Source organism: Amblyraja radiata, chromosome 6 (genome assembly GCF_010909765.2).
Source record: "Amblyraja radiata isolate CabotCenter1 chromosome 6, sAmbRad1.1.pri, whole genome shotgun sequence".
Taxonomy (NCBI): Eukaryota; Metazoa; Chordata; class Chondrichthyes; order Rajiformes; family Rajidae; genus Amblyraja; species Amblyraja radiata.
The window spans coordinates 44,729,348-44,746,099 of NC_045961.1; the positions used below are offsets into that span (position 1 = coordinate 44,729,348).

The window sequence follows — 16,752 nt, forward strand, 5'->3', positions numbered from 1 at the left end:
CCTAAACCTGTCCTATCCATGTACCTGTCCAAATGTCTTTGAAATTTAGTTATAGTACCTACCTCAATTACCTCCTCTGGCAGCTTATTCAATATACCCACCGTCTGTGTGTAAACATATTTTCAGTTGGTCATTCAGTTAAGGGAGGTCACAGAGATGAGACATCGTAAGACATCTAATTATTTTTTGTATATAGTGGCAGTTGCCATGAACACATAGATTTGCCTGGGTAAAGGCGTTCCACCAACTAGAAGAACACAGCTGCTAATGCCCCACTCAATGTGACAATATTGGACCCCCATGACAACTGGTACTACAATCAGCTGCCATTTCTGGGACAGTTTCTTCTCAGCTGTTATCAGGCAACTGAACCATCCTACCAACAACTAGACCACAGCCCTGAGCTACTATCTAGCTCATTGGAGACCCGAAAACTATCTTTGATCGTACTTTACTGGGCTTATTCTTGCACTAAATGTTATTCACATTATTCCGTTTATCGTGTATACTGTATACTGTGGATGGCTCAATTGTGTAATCATGTACTGTCTTTGCACTGACTGGTTAGCATGCAACAGAAGGTTTTCACTGTACACGATAAAATAAACTAAATTACACTCATTTCCGAATCTAGTCAAGATTCAAAATGCACAAAAGTGAATGAATCATGGTGAACCTTTTCATCAAAGTTCCGTCTAAAATTGTGTATGTAAACCTACTCTTTCTCATCTTTAACTATCATGCAAACATTTCTGGGAATTCTATGAATTGGCAAGGAAGCGGTATAGTAAATAACATTGAGAATTTTAGTTTATTTTATAACAAAAAATAATCCTCTACAATTCCCTTTCTCGAGCAGTCTTTACATTCCATCAAAACACGAGCACAAGATAATTCTAATCAATAACAATAATACATACAATTATCAAAAGGAAGCTGTTTGAAATGCTCTATATATAATTAAAAATAAGTTGTGTTAAAATAAAAGAATTGCACTTAAGGAAATTGTTTTTATTGCAAGAACAAAAACGATATCCCTGGGACCCTGCAGAATTATTCTAAAGGCAATTAGCCTTTGCAGTACTGAAAGTGTACTAATATTATAGCACAGCGTATTACTATACAACATGTAGGAAAATGAAAAATGTATATTCTTATGATGAAAGAAAACTTTTTTTTTTAAAGATTACCTCACTTGGACATTGCTTATTTTGTAATATGCAAATCTGATGAATGAGATGAGAAAGATGCATTGAGATATGACCTTAAAAGATAATATTGCATTACTTTTATAAAGTACAGAAAGCTTTATATGTTCATGATCCTACTTTGGTAGCATTATATTAAGGAGCAGGTGAACCTGCTCAAATAAACCTACTCCATTAACCAAATGATTTGTATATATATATATATCTTTCATAATTAAACACCATTCTTATTTGATTCTAAAGAAATATGAAACTGTACTTTGTGATTTAAAAAAGTGTCGTTAAACATTCAATACATTGAAACATTTGTCATGTTAGAATTATTCTAAAATTTTAGAAACCTGTAACATGAAGGCTTAAATAAAATTATCACTAAAATGCACGACCCTTTTCTATTTTCCTTAATGTCTTCAGAAAGCTTGACTCAAAGTGATTTGGTATTGACAATGGCATACGACTTTGGTTATTGTTCTTTATTGTACACGTACACTGTCTCCATTAGAATGATGGAAATGGCTGCACATTTAGAAAGTGGCTGAACTAATTGTTATTCTGGTCTGCTTATGACTTGAGTTGAACAGATGAGATATGAAAGGCTTGTTGCTGTTAATGGATGCTCATATTGATTTGTGTATGTAATACTTGAAAACTGGTGTAGCTATAAATGAGATGAAAAAATACTAGGCCAATTATTTTGTCCATTTATGAATGAAAGAAAATGATATAAATTTAAAAAGCATGGCTTTGAGCATTACAGCATGCCAAATCTGTGTCCATTTCATTGACAGACTGCATTCAGTTTTTCCACTAATGGACAATTTTAATAATTAAAGCACATGTGAAATGAGATTAAAGTAAGTTTTACATTAAGATCTGATCATGCCAATAAAAATTATTAATCCTTTAGTATTGTCATTCCTCATTTTAAAACAAAAATTGTTTCTGCTCTGTGAGAGGACGATTGTGGAGGTTAATTGTGGAGATTACCGCTGCATCAGGTAATATAAAATAAAACAAACAAAAAACAGAAACAATGACTTAACTTCCTCAACCAACAATATGTAAAAACTTGCATTATACTTCAGCAGACTTACAGTGGACTGGAGGAAAAAGCCTTTAAATATCATTTACATGTTCAGTTATTAAAAGTAGTTGAAAGAAATCTAGGCCATAAAAGAAACATTGCCTGAGAAACACTTTAACCTTAAATAGTCTCACAAAAGCAGTTTGCATTTTACATAATTACAATGTGAAACTTCCAAGGTGCTTTTGGTAATCGGGTGGCCACACCTGTGGATAACTTGCAACAAATGCAAAATACTGCAGAAGCCGGATGTCTGAAATGAAATCAGAAAGTGGCAGGAATACTCAACAGATCAGTAGTGAAATAAGAATTAACAATTTGGCTGGATGACATTTCATTAGAAATTTTTCATGGAGGGCCATTGGTATTAAACTATTTCAGCGTAGTGAGAATTCATCTGACCTCCTGATTCTACCTAGCATTTTCTGCTTTAATTTCCGTGGATTACAACATTCAATAATTAATTGCTCCTCATACATAGCCTTAAAGTTATTATAAAGTCTCAGACTTAAAACAAGTAAAACTGATTGAGATGAAATTCCAAACATTAGAAAAGAAAATCTGGATTGTCCTGTATTTAAGCCGGATGCATTAGTAAAACTCAGTCTCATAATGTCCTGACCGCCAGAAGCAAGGTATTATTATAATGAATGTTTTGCTGCCCACATTTGCTAGTTAAAGAATATATTCAAGCACAGCAATTATTACTTTCTGTAATGTTGGAAAACATTAGCTCTGGTGCCTGCAATCATCTATACACAAATGCAATCCTGTTAAGAAAAAGGTCCTTTTAAAAAGCTTCTCGCATTATTCAAATCTTTCTTCTATCGGGGTGGCCGGGAACTGCAGATGCAGTCACATCGTTCATGATGCTCCAACTGGATGTCAACAAGGGACATGTTCCTCTTTCTGCTCTTGCCAGGCTCAGGAATAAATCTCAACACCTGAAAGAGTCAAGAGTGTTTTATTGTCATATGGCCGACACAGAACAATGGAATTCTTACTTGCAGCAACACAATTGAATATGTAAACATAGTACTTTGTAAACAATATAATAAACATGAAAAAAAGTGGAGTGGGTGTGTGTATATATATATTATTTTTTTAAATAAAAGGAAACAGTTTTAACATGATAGGTATGAAATAGGTTCTGGTACACTCAGCTTTGGTATAGCAGATAACACAGAAAGAAAAATTCAAGTATGCTGGGCACTTAAGACTTTAGACATAACGCGTGGAAACAGGCCCTTTGGCCCACCGTCCGCACCAACCAGCGATTTTCCTGTACACTAATGGGCCTGTCCCACTTAGGCGACTTTTCAGGCGACTGCAGTCGACTGTCAAGTTGCCGGCGGTCGCCTGAAAAGCCGGCAACTGGAATGGCGACTGTCTGACTGGAACACACACACACGTTGCTTCCTTCACCAGCCCGTTATGCAGGTGACAGACACACACGTGATGAACAGGAAGGTTGGCGCTGTAATTAAGGCGGCTAAAGCACAGTGTACGATGAGTCCTTTTAAAGAGGGGGGGGGGGAGAGGGGGGAGAAGAGGGGTGAAGGAGTGGAGACAACTTTTCAAAAGTCAGAGATTTTTTTCCCCCAATGAGGCAATGAAATTCACCGGTCAGCACTGGCTACAACCTACGAGAGCCTACAAGAACCTTCGACCTCCTGGCAACCCACTAGGACCTCCTGGCGACCCACCTACGGGACGAGAATTCTCGCTACTCTCCATGGCGGCTTCATTCTGGTCGCTGCTAATTTTTCAACATGTTGAAAAATTTGCGTCGACCATAATGAGTCCGTGACTAGTTCCCAGAATGCAGGAACTCCTCACGACCACGAAGGCAACTCTCCAGCAACCACCCGCGAACATGTGGCGACCATGTGGTGACTGCAGTCACCTAAAAAGTTGCCTAAGTGGGACAGGCCCATAACACTATCCTACACACTGGGGACAGTATACAATTTATTTTACCAAAGCCAATTAACCTACAAACCTATATGTCTTTGGAATGTGGGAGGAAGCTGCAGCACCCAGAGAAATCCCACGTGGTCACAGGGAGAACGTACAAACTCCGTACAGACAGCGCCCATAGTCAGGATCCAACACACGTCTCTGGCGCTGTAATGGGCCTGTCTCACTTAGGCGGCTTTTTAGGTGACTGCAGGAGACTATGCAGTCGCCACATGGTCGCCACATGTTCGCGGGTGGTTGCTGGGGAGTCGCCTTCATGGTTGTGAGGAGTTCCCGCATTCTGGGAAATAGTCGCGGCCTCATTATCGTCGCCGCAAATTTTTCAACATGTTGAAAAATTAGCGGCGACCAGAAAGAAGCCGCCATGGAGCGTAGCGAGAATTCTCGAGCTGTAGGTGGGTCGCCAGGAGGTCCTAGTGGTTTGCCAGGAGGTCGAAGGTTCTCGTGGGTTGTAGCTGGTGCAGACCGGTGAATTTCATTGGCTCTTTGGGAAAAAAAAAGGTATGCAGTAGTTTTCAAAACCAAGGATAACCGACCGGTAATGTTAAATGTCCGCCATGCTTCTTAAAAGTTGTCTCCACTACTTCTCTGCCCTTCTCCCCCCTCTTTTAAAGGACGACTCGACTCATTACACACTGTGCTTTAGCCATCTTAATTACAGAGCCAACCTTCCTGTTCATCGTGGTGTGTGTCTAAGGGGGCGCCGTCAAGTATGGCTGCCCTGCCAGCAGCTGTTAGTCTTTCACCCTTTTTTTAATTTTTAGTTAGTTAAAAGTGTTTGTTTTGGAGGTCTTTTAGTCTTTGTATGTGGGGGGTAGTGGGGGGGGGGAAGGGGGAAACTATTCTTCTCAGTCCCTACTTGGTCGGAGATGCGGCTTTTCTCCGAGCCATGTTTTCGCCCTTTCCTCGCGGCCTACGGGCAGACTGGAGTGGCGTTTTCCTGCCAGGACCGGCCAGAACTTCAGCTTCGGCGGTGGCTCAGCGCTGAGGCACCATCGTGGAGCGGGCGATGCCTTGCCCGGGTCGCCGTGCGGTAAGCTCCAGAGGGCTGGGACCGCCGACTCCAACATCGCGGAGCTGCGGTCTGCGGAGCTTCCAGCTGTGGGCGGCGCTGAGTTAGGAACACCACGGAGCCTGGGATCTCACAACGAGTTCCCCAGGGTCGGAACTCCGACCAGCGCGGCTCGTGGACTTCGGGAGCCGCGGTCTCCGGGGAGGAAGTGGCTGCTCCAGACATTACAAGCCGCTGAGGAGTGTTCACCCGACGCCAGAACTCCATCATCCGGCGAGAGGGCCTGAAGCATCGGGCTGCCGTAGCGGTGACTGCGGAGGCCTCAATAGGCCCGACTATGGGTGAACAGGGGACGGGACTGAACTTTTGCTGCCTTCCCCCACAGTGGGAACCATTGTGGGGGGATGTTTTTATGTTTACTGTTAAATTCTTTGATGTTGTGTCTTATCTTTATTTGTGTGCTGCAAAGGCAAGTCAAATTTCACTACACCAATTGGTGTATGTGATAATAAATGTCCTGTGTACCTTTGTACCTTTGTCTGTATCACCTTGGCTTTGCATCGTGTGAATTTCGCTCAGCGCTCCCCCTGCTTGCACTGTCCCCCGCCTGCATAACGGGCTGGTGAAGGAAGCGATGTGTGTGTGTGTGTGTGTGTGTGTGTGTGTGTGTGTGTGTGTGTGTGTGTGTGTGTGTGTGTGTGTGTGTGTGTGTGTGTGTGTGTTCCACTCTGACAGTCGCCGTTCCAGTTGCCGATTTTTCAGGCGACTGCTGGCAACTGAACAGCCGCCGGCAGTCGCCTGAAAAATCGCCTAAGTGGGACAGGCCCATTACCGCTGCCCTACTGCATTGCCCATTTACGACCATCATGCATGTAAGTTTAAAGTTTTAGAAAATTATTTTTGTTTGCACAACTTCAAATAATTTTGTTCATAAACTAATCTAATAATGTAGTGAAATGAGATGGAAATTTCACTGCTGAGCTAACTTGCTGCCTATGATTTTCTTTAAGCACAGAGTACATAAATACATCAACACATTATAGTCTGTGAAACTGCATATGCAACAGTGTATTTCTGTGGATTTAACAAAAAATGTTCTCAGAGTTATTGGCGTTTTCATAACATCACACTTCTTTGGAGAATAGTGTGAAGATGTCGTGGAATTGACAGGGATATTAACAAATTGTCATATTGCAAACGCAAACACCGCTTCTAAGGTCATAACAATCTTTTACCAGTTGAAGGGATGTTAATTATTTACAATCAGAGCTCTTTTGGTTATTACAAATTGTATTTTTTTAGAAAAGCATTGCAAATACAGTTAGTGACATTTTTGCAGCTGAATTTCTCTCCTGCGTCGAGTTATCAACTTTCCAACACTTAATAATGAGCAAAAATTACACCAATAAAAGAAAATATCAGCAGTCAATATTGAAAGCAAACACAATGAGAGATCTTCAATCCGTTTGAGCTCCCAATATTTTATGAAGGTGTCAAAAATGTTATTTCCTTGTACACAAAAATCTCTAAACTAACACATGAAGCGAAGAAACAAGGAACTGCAGATGGTGGTTTACAAAGAAAGGCACAAAGTGCTGGAGTAACTCAGTGGGTCAGACAGCATGTTGTTTAAGAAGGAACTGCAGGTGCTGGAAAATCGAAGGTACACAAAAATTCTGGAGAAACTCAGCGGGTGCAGCAGCATCTATGGAGCGAAGGAAATAGGCAAAGTTTCGGGCCGAAACCCTTCTTCAGACTGATGGGGGGTGGCGGGGAGAAGAAAGGAAAAAGGAGGAGGAGGCGCCCGAGGGCTGAGGAAGGGGAGGAGACAGCAAGGGCTAACAAAATTGGGAGAATTCAATGTTCATGCCCGCAGGATGCAGACTCCCCAAGCGGAATATGTTCCTCCAATCAGGCAGCGTCACTGGAGAACATGGATGGGCCACAAGCATAAAGACAAGTCTCATCCCCGGTCACTCCATCTTCTCCCCTCTCCCTTCAGGCAAGAGGTATAGAAGTGTGAAAACGCACACCTTCAGATTCGGGTACAGTTTTTTCCCAGCTGTTATCAGGCAACTGAACCATCTTACTAACAACTAGAGAGCAGCCCTGAGCTACTTTCTACTAACCAAACCCTGAGGCAAACCACTAGTCACAGGCATCCAGTCTAAAAAGCAACCTTCCGCCATCACCCTCTGTTTCCTTCCATGAAGCCAAATTTCTATACATTCAGCTACCTCTCCTTGGATCCCATGGGATCTAACCTTCCAGAGCAATCTACCATGCAGAACCTTGTCGAATGCCTTGATACAATCTATATATACAACATCTACAGCTCTGCCTTCATCAACCTTTTTGGTCACATCATCAAAAAACATCTGATTCATGAGCCATGATCTCCCATGTACAAAACCATGCTGATTATCCCTAAACAGCCTTTGTCTATCAAAATGCATGTATATCTTATCCCTCAGAATGGTCTCTAATAACCCTTCTTCAGACTGATCTCAAGTTCTCCAGAGAACGTAACCAGCCTAACCCGCTGAGTTACTCCAGCACTTTGGGTTCCTTTGTGTATTAACCTGCATCTGCAGTTCTTGGTTTCTATTATCATCCGTTCACTCTAGTTCCATGTTATCCCACTTTCTCATTCAATTCAGTCTGGAGAAGGGTTCTGACCCAAAACGTCACCTATTCCTTTTCACCAGAGATGGTCCCTGACCCACTGGGTCCAGCATTTTATGTCTAGCTTCGGTGTAAACAAGCATCAGCAGTTCCTTGCTTCTAAAAGCAGAACAGTTTCCATGTCCACCCGTTGTCCCCTGATCAAAAGCATTATCCTGACTTGCCTATTGGGAATTATTTTGATATCCAGCATGTCATCAGATTGGCCCAACAAGGTCACTTATTTCAGGAGCAACGATTTGATCTTGAGCCCAGAATTGATCAATTTATCTTTTTTTCTTTCACACTGCACTGATAGTGTTGTTGTATTAATTCGAGCTATTTCATCTTTGATTACCCAGGCTTCAGCAATATCTGCAACATCACTCAAGTGTTTACTTTCATAGGAAAGATTTGAGTAAGTCATTATAAAACATTTTCCAGTGCAGCTGAAGCAGTAGTTATGAACTGCTTGTGAAGTATATCTTAGATCTAGTTCACGAGAGTTTACTCAGAACTAGGCAACTTACAAGCTGCATGTCAGAAATATCAAAAAGACCTTTCAACTGAGTCCTTTCCAACTTCATTATGTTGAAAAAAGCATGCAGTTTAACAGTACAAAAAGGGCTTTGATTGATCAAGTCTGCAGCTGAGGCTATAACTACTGCCTGCCTGTATTTAAAACTAATTCACCCTGTTTGAGCAGCTTCACGGTTCAAATATAATTGGCCTCGGGACTGATCTTATATTCCCAGATGTAAAATGTCAGTGTTTAACAGATATGCTTGGACTTCTGCATGAAAGTTAAACTCAAAAGACAAACTAGTGTTTTAATTTTTCCTTTCACATCTCATTTTAGTTCATGAATATAAATCAGCTTCAAACCTTGGTATAGTCATAGTCATACAGTGTGGAAACAGGATCTTTGGCCCAACTTGCCCACACTGACCAACATGTCCCATCTACACTAGTTCCACCTGCCTGCATTTGGCCCAAATCCCTCTAAACCTGTCCTATCCATGTACCTGTCTAATTGTTGCTTAAATGTTGTGATAGTCCCTCCTCAACTACCTCCGCTGGCAGCACGTTCCATACACTCACCACCCTTTGTGTGAAAAAATTATCTCTCAGATTCCTATTAAATTCTCCATTCCCGAACTCTGGGCAAGATACTCTGTGCGTCTGCATGATCAATTCTTGATATGATTAAATGTGAGAGAACAATTTATGTCTAATACTTGAAGCTACTGCATGAATTTTCAAGGATTATGTGTACAAATATGATGGCAAGATTTGGCATAGCTATAGGAGCATCCTCAAGGTATGGACATATTGTTTAAATAATAGAATATGGAATGAGGTGCCAGAAGAGGCAGTTGAGGCAACTACTAAAACAGCATTTAAAAGACACTTGCACAGGTACATAGATAGGAAAGGTTGAGAGCGGTATGGGCCAAATGCAGGTGGGCCTAGTGTAGATGGGTCGTCTTGGTCGGTATGGACAAGTTGGGCCGATGGGTCTGTTTCCATGCTTTTTGACACTATGGGTCTAATTAACACTCTTTGTACTGAATGGTTATTCTGGAGACAAAATGTATGAAAAAAGAAAAATCACGATCTGACTTTGTAAAAGATAACACCAATGCAATAGAAATGAAGATACTGCATGCAAGCAGGCCCTACGGCCCACCCTGAGACCACCAACCATCGATCACCCATCTGCAATAGTCCTATGGTTCCGTGCTTTGGAATCCATTCTCCACACCACGGGGTATTTACAGAGACAACCTACAAACATTTTTGTAATGGGGAAATGACCCAGAAGGAAACCCATGAGGTAGCAGGGAGAACGTGCAAACTCCACACAGCCAACACCTCCGAGGTCAGGATCGAACATGGATCTCTGACGCTGTGAGGAGCAATTAACAGTGATTGTGCCATCACATGCAGCAAGTGTTTAAGAAGGAACTGCAGATGCTGGAAAATCGAAGGTACACAAAAATGCTGGAGAAACTCAGCGGGTGCAGCAGCATCTATGGAGCGAAGGAAATAGGCAACGTTTCGGGCCGAAACCCTTCTTCAGGCCATTTTTCCCCATATTCCTTGCTTCATTTAACCCTGAGCTAAATCTAAACTCTTTCTTGAAAGCATCCAGTGAATTGGCCTCCACTGCCTTCTGTGGCAGAGAATTCCACAGATTCACAACTCTCTGGGTGAATGTTTTTCCTCATAGAAACATAGAAAATAGGTGCAGGAGGAGGCCATTCGGCCCTTCGAGCCAGCAGCATCATTCATTGCGATCATGGCTGATCGTCCCCAATCAATAACCCGTGCCTGCCTTCTCCCCATTTCCCTTGATTCCACTTGCTCCTAGAGCTTTATCTAACTCTTTCTTAAAGTCTCTCTTCAGTCTGAAGAATGGTTTCGGCCCGAAACGTTGCCTATTTCCTTCGCTCCATAGATGCTGCTGTACCCGCTGAGTTTCTCCAGCATTTTTGTGTACATGCAGCAAGTGGTTTTGCTTTTGTCCTGTATACTGTACTCCTAGCACTGTTGTCTGCCCAATGCAATGATGTGTGTCTTATCTGGACTCATCTGATTATGTCATGGCCTCAGTTAAATATAACTTAATTATACATACCGAATGATATTTCATAACAGTTTTAGCTTGCATGCAGTTGCAGGATCCCCAGTGTTCGGTACCACAGGCACAGTTTCCACCACAGCGTTGAACGAGAAGGCAGCGCGGGAAGAAAACTGCATTTGTTTGCTTCAGCTCTTCTCGAAGGTTAACGGAGTAGTTTCGCGGGGTACAGCTGTAGCGTTTTACGTCATTATTCATTCTGTTCAAGTCCACTACAGGATGACATTTTCAAGAAAGTAAGTCAGTCTCTGTTATTAAAAGTATTAATGTTTCCTATAAGACAATCAGTAAACTATGTATCACAACATAACATTTAGTTTCACTCACTTTAGAGATACAGCAAAGATTCGAGCCCAATCATTCAATATGATCATGGCTGATCATCTAAAATCAATACCCAATTCCTGCTTTTTCCCATATTCCTTGATTCATTTAACCCTGAGCTAAATCTAAACTCTTTCTTGAAAACATCCAGTGAATTGGCCTCCACTGCCTTCTGTGGCAGAGAATTCCACAGATTCACAACTTTCTGGGTGAATGTTTTTCCTCATAGAAACATAGAAACATAGAAAATAGGTGCAGGAGCAGGCCATTCGGCCCATTCATTGCGATCATGGCTGATCGTCCCCAATCAATAACCCGTGACTGCCTTCTCCCCATATCCCTTGATTCCACTTGCTCCTAGAGCTCTATCTAACTCCCTCTTAAATCCATCCAGTGATTTGGCCTCCACTGCCCTCTGTGGCAGGGAATTCCACAAATTCACAACTCTCTGGGTGAAAAAGTTTTTTTTCACCTCAGTCTTAAATGGCCTCCCCTTTATTCCAAGACTGTTCCCCCTGGTTCTCCCAACATCGGGAACATTTTTCCTGCATCTAGCTTGTCCAGTCCTTTTATAATTTCATATGTTTCTATAAGATCCCGCCTCATTCTTCTAAACTCCAGTGAATACAAGCCTAGTCATTTCAATCTTTCCTCATTTTACAGCCATCATCCCAGCGATCAATCTTGTGAACCTACGCTGCACTGCCTCAATCACAAGGATGTCCTTCCTCAAATTAGGAGACCAAAACGGTACACAATACTCCAGATGTGGTCTTACCAGAGCCCTATACAACTGCAGAAGAACCTCTCTACTCCTATACTGAAATCCTCTTGTTATGAAGGCCAACATTCCATTAGCTTTCTTCACTGCCTGCTGTACCTGCACACCAACTTTCAGTGACCGGTGTACAAGGACATCCAGGTCTCGCTGTACCTCCCCCTTACCTAACCTAACCCCATTGAGATAATAATCTGCCCCTTGTTTTTGCCACCAAAGTGGATAACCTCACATTTATCTATATTATACTGCATCTGCCACGCATCTGCCCACTCACTCAGCCTGTCCAGGTCCCCCTGCAACCTTCTAACATCCTCTAACAGTTCACCCAGCTTTGTGTCATCCGCAAACTTGCTAGTGTTGCTCCAAATTCCCTCTTCCAAATCATTAATATATATGGTAAACAGTTGCTGACCCAACACCGAGCCTTGCGGCACTCCACTCGCCACTGCCTGCTATTCTGAAAAGGACCCATTCACTCCTACTCAGTCCTATATGGCCTATCACTTATTCTTAAACTGTGACCCTTGGTTCTGGACTCCTCCAACATCGGGAACATTTTTCCTGCATCTAGCCTGTCCAATCCCAGAATAATTTTATATGTTTCTATAGGATTCCCACTCATCCGTCTAAATTCCGGTGAATACAAGCCCAGTCGACCCATTCTTTCATCAAATGTCAGTCCTGCCATCCCCGGGAATTAACCTGGTGAACCTACGCTGCACTCCCTCAATAGCAATAATATCCTTCCTCACATTAGGAGACCAAAATTGCACACAATACCCCAGGTGCGGTCTCACCTGTGCAACTGCAGTTGGACCTATGTGCTCCTAAACTCAAATCCTCTTAAACAATGATATAAACAACTTTTAAAATGAATGGCTCTGTAAACAGCAGCCAGGAAAGTTTGATATAATCCTGTGCATGAAATGCCCAAACATGGGCAGGTGGGACTAGTCTAGCTGGGACATGTTGGCCGGTGTGGGCAAGTTGGGCCGAAGGGCCTGTTTCCACACTGTATGACTCTATGACTGTACATAATAACATGTTATAATTTCTTTAGAGCTTAACAGCTTTGGTGCAGATAATCTATTATTGAAGGTTTCAAAGAGATGCCACCATTAGTGAGCCTTACAGTAGTTCATTTCCACTGCCCAAGTGCAGCAAATATTTTTACTTCACCTCCTGCTCCCATGTTAAGTGTACTATAGGCCAAATACAAACTGAAGCACTCGCTGCATCTATTATGAATTTTTTTCCCTTCATTGGACATCGTTATCAGAACATTGCGATTCTTCTATTCTGACTATTCAGTTTGGGCAATCTATTGTGTACCATTTACTGTCCAATTTTGGAACCAACTGGAAATGAATGAAGAAACAACGAACTGCAGATGCTGGTTTACAAAAAAAGCCACAAAGTGTTGAAGTAACTCAGTGGATCAGGCAGCATCTCTGGAGTACATGGATAGGTGGTGCTTTGGTTTGGGACCTTTATTTGGGCGAAGGTATCTGGTTACCTATAATGGTGAACGTTAAGATGGGTTTAAAAATTAACATGGAATAACAATGAAAGACACAAACTGCTGGAGCCAGGCAGCTTCTCGGACAACATGGACAGGTGGTGTTTCGAGTCGTTACCGTCTTTCAGACTTAAGACTGGACGACTACTGTGCACAACAAATCCATGGCACACATGTACAGGAGTTGGATGACTTTGGCCATGAAGGTCTGGACTGGTTTCATGTTCAGTATTTGGAATCACTCCAATCATCACATCAATGTTGCCCTGAAGAACATTCTAACTTTGGAAATGAATTTTCTTTGAAGTGCATGTTACAATCAAAGCAATTTAGCCACCTATCCTGTCTCTTCAGTTTCTAATCTTTTTTTAAAGTGTATAATAACTTGTCAGGATAAGCTATCACTTCATGACACAAGATTTTAATTGTCAAATGACTCGGCTGTCTTTCAGCTTTCTCCAATTGTCAGTGAAATGCCCTGTAACTAAGATCCAGGAAATCCATAAAACTAGCTCATCATTTTTGTTAATTAAAATATTCTTTCTTCTCACAAAAATATCGACTAGTGCTGACATATGAATCCATTTGCACTGACTGTCCTCTGGCAAATGTTATTCCTACTCTATGTTTCGACTGCCAAGTCTAAATGATCCACCTAAGTGAAAACTCAAATGTTAAATAGCTGAGTTTGTTGTTCTGTAACTATGCTGTGATGATGGCCACTCCCTCTTCTCCCCTCTCCCATCAGGCAAAAAGTATAGAAGTGTGAAAACGCTCACCAGCAGATTCAGAGACAGTTTCTTCCCAGCTGTTTGTTATCAGGCAACTGAATCATCCTACCACAACCGGAGAGCAGTGCTGAATTACTATGTACCTCTTTGATGACCCATGGACTATCCTTGATCTGACTTTGTTGGATTTACCTTGCACTAAATGTTATTTCCTTATCATGTATCTATACATAGTAAATGGATCGATTGTAATCATGTATTGTCTTTCTGCTGACTGGTTAGCACGCAACAAAAAGTTTTTCACTGTAGCTTGGTACACGTGACAATGAACTAAACTGAACTGAACTGAAAATGACTCCTGACAACAGAAAGGTTAGCAAACTATATTGGCAGCTTTCCACTTGGGCGAACGGTGGCGCAGCGGTTGAGTTGCTGCCTTACAGCGCCAGAGACCTGGCTTCGATTGTGACTACGGGTGCTGTCTTTACGGACTTTGTACTTTCTCCCCATGACCTGCGTAGGTTTTGCCTGGGAGTTCAGGTTTCCTCCCAAACTCAAAAGATGTACAGGTTTGTAGGCTAATTGGCTTGGTAAAAATTGTAAATTGTCCCTAGTGTATGTAGGATAGTGTTAGTGTGGGGGGAATGCTGGTCGGCGTGTTCTCAGTGGGCCAAAGGGCCTGTTTCAGCATTGTATTTCTAAACCAAACTAAGCTAAAATTAATTTCTGAGGTTCATCCAGGCATTCTGCTACTGTACAGGTAATGTCCTTGTCAAAGTTTGGAATTGCTTTCATTAATATTATAAATGTTGATCTTAATGTGCACATTTGATGGCGTTTTAATGGAGGAGCGGTTAGATGTGGAAACCAAAGGACTATCTCCGATACCACAGAGGCGTGAATGCATTGTGTAAAGAGGAAATTGTTGTCCTTGGTAACTCCTTCAGACAATTCTTTTGATATTGCAAATGTGGGTAAGAGTCCTCTACCAGAATTCTCTAGTTTACAGTAGCTTAGTTTAGTTTGGAGATACGGCGTGGAAACATCAAGTCCGCGCCGACCAGCGATCCCCGTACGCTAGCACTATCCTACACGCACTATGGACAATTTACAATTTTACCAAGCTAATTAACCTACAACCTGTACATCTTTGGAATGTGGGAGGAAACCGGAGATCCTGGTGAAAGCCCACGCGGTCACAGGGAGAACGTACAAAGTCCGTACAGATAGCACCGGTAGTCAGGATCGAACTTGGGCCCCTGGGGTAGCAACTTTATCGCTGTGCTACAATGCCTCCTAGATTGTGGGGTTTCTGTTTATGATACCACTCATTCCCATTCAAAAAATACAATCAAATATTTAATTTGCTCCTCCATTGAACTTGCAGCAGTGCCACACAAGAACAGGCCCTTCAGCCCACAATGTCCATGCCGAATATGATGCCAAGGTAAACTAATCTCCTCTGCCTGTACGTGATCCAGATCTCTGCCTTCCCTGCCTATCCATGTGTTTATCCAAAAGTCTCTTAAATGCCAATGCCGTATCTGCCTCCACCACCACCCTTAGAGTGATGTGTCCCACCAGTCACTGTGTAAAAGATCCAACCTGCACATCTCCTTTAAACTCTGCCTCTCACATTAAAGTTGTGCCCTCTAGTCTTTGACATTTTCACCCTGAGAAAAATGAGCTGACGGCCTACCTTATCTATGGGTGGACACAAAGTAAGGGTAGAAGATTATTTTCAATTGATAACACATTTTATGACTTATTGAAAATTTACATGACAAATTAATCGATTATTTCAGTCATAGTCATACAGCATGGAAACAGACCATTCGGCCCAACTCAGCCATGCCAACCAAAATACCCCACCTAAGCTAGTTCCATTTGCCCATGTTTGGCCCTTATCTCTCTAAACCTTTCCTAACTATGTACTTGTCTAAGTGTACTTTAAATACTGTCATAGTATGTGCCTCAATTATCTCCTCGGGCAGCTTGTTCCATATACCCACCACCCAGTTTCCTATTGAATGTTGTCCCCTCACCTTAAACAAAAAATCATGTTTTTGATTCCTCTACTCTGTGCAAAAGACCCTGTGCATTCATCTTATCTATTTTAGTTCATAATTCACTCAAATAACAAAAAAAAGTTCTATTTTTTGATGAAAACGTTTTCGTTAATAATAAGCTTCTTCCTCTCCAACTTTACTGTCGTTTGCGAGTGTCATTAATATTTTCATCATTCATCCTCTGTATCATCATTCATCCTCCTCAAAGCAAACAAATGAAAACAAAATCACCCAAGCCCTCTACTGCTTTGGCATTTCCTTACTGATCTTTATCTTATGGCTTTTTAAATAAGACATTTCCTCTTCTCAAACCTCATTCACTATTTGTCTGCCTCAGTGCATAGTTGCTCCCATCATCCAGAAATGTTGCTATTATTGCTGTTATTAGTGTAGATAAAACTACCATAATCTGTCCTGATGTTGTGAAAAAGAAAGGTTACAGTGGAAGTAATGCTGAATGTTTTGCACTTATATTGTCTTATTTAAAAGTTAAGTGTAAATTATGAGCAGTCTGACAGGTGATCGAGCCATTTACTGTAGACACACTTCAAGGGAGATAAGAAAATGCACACTCACATTATTCTGTCATTTCTGCTTTCACTGCTGAAAAAAGCCAAATTACACTGTCCTTAAAGTTTATGTGGCTGCTTTGCAAAATGTTATCAATATAAATAAATCATTATTTTGTCTCAAACACTGATTCTTCATGTATGGTATTGGATGGTGAGTGTTGACA

At 41.8% G+C, this 16,752-nt stretch overlaps 1 protein-coding gene across 3 annotated transcripts in view; it reads right to left on the bottom strand.

The window, feature by feature from the left end:
- Positions 1-792: 792 nt before the first annotated feature.
- Positions 793-16,752, bottom strand: part of pdgfd (platelet derived growth factor D) — a 93,895-nt gene continuing 77,935 nt past the window's right edge. For all 3 annotated transcript variants that reach the window (XM_033022669.1, XM_033022670.1, XM_033022668.1), the window contains 2 exons: positions 10,590-10,804; positions 793-3,236 (listed from right to left, as the gene is read on the bottom strand). In XM_033022669.1, coding sequence (XP_032878560.1) covers positions 3,117-3,236; positions 10,590-10,804 — 335 coding nt within the window. In that variant the 3' untranslated portion in view covers positions 793-3,116. The remainder of the gene's footprint in view (positions 3,237-10,589; positions 10,805-16,752) is intronic.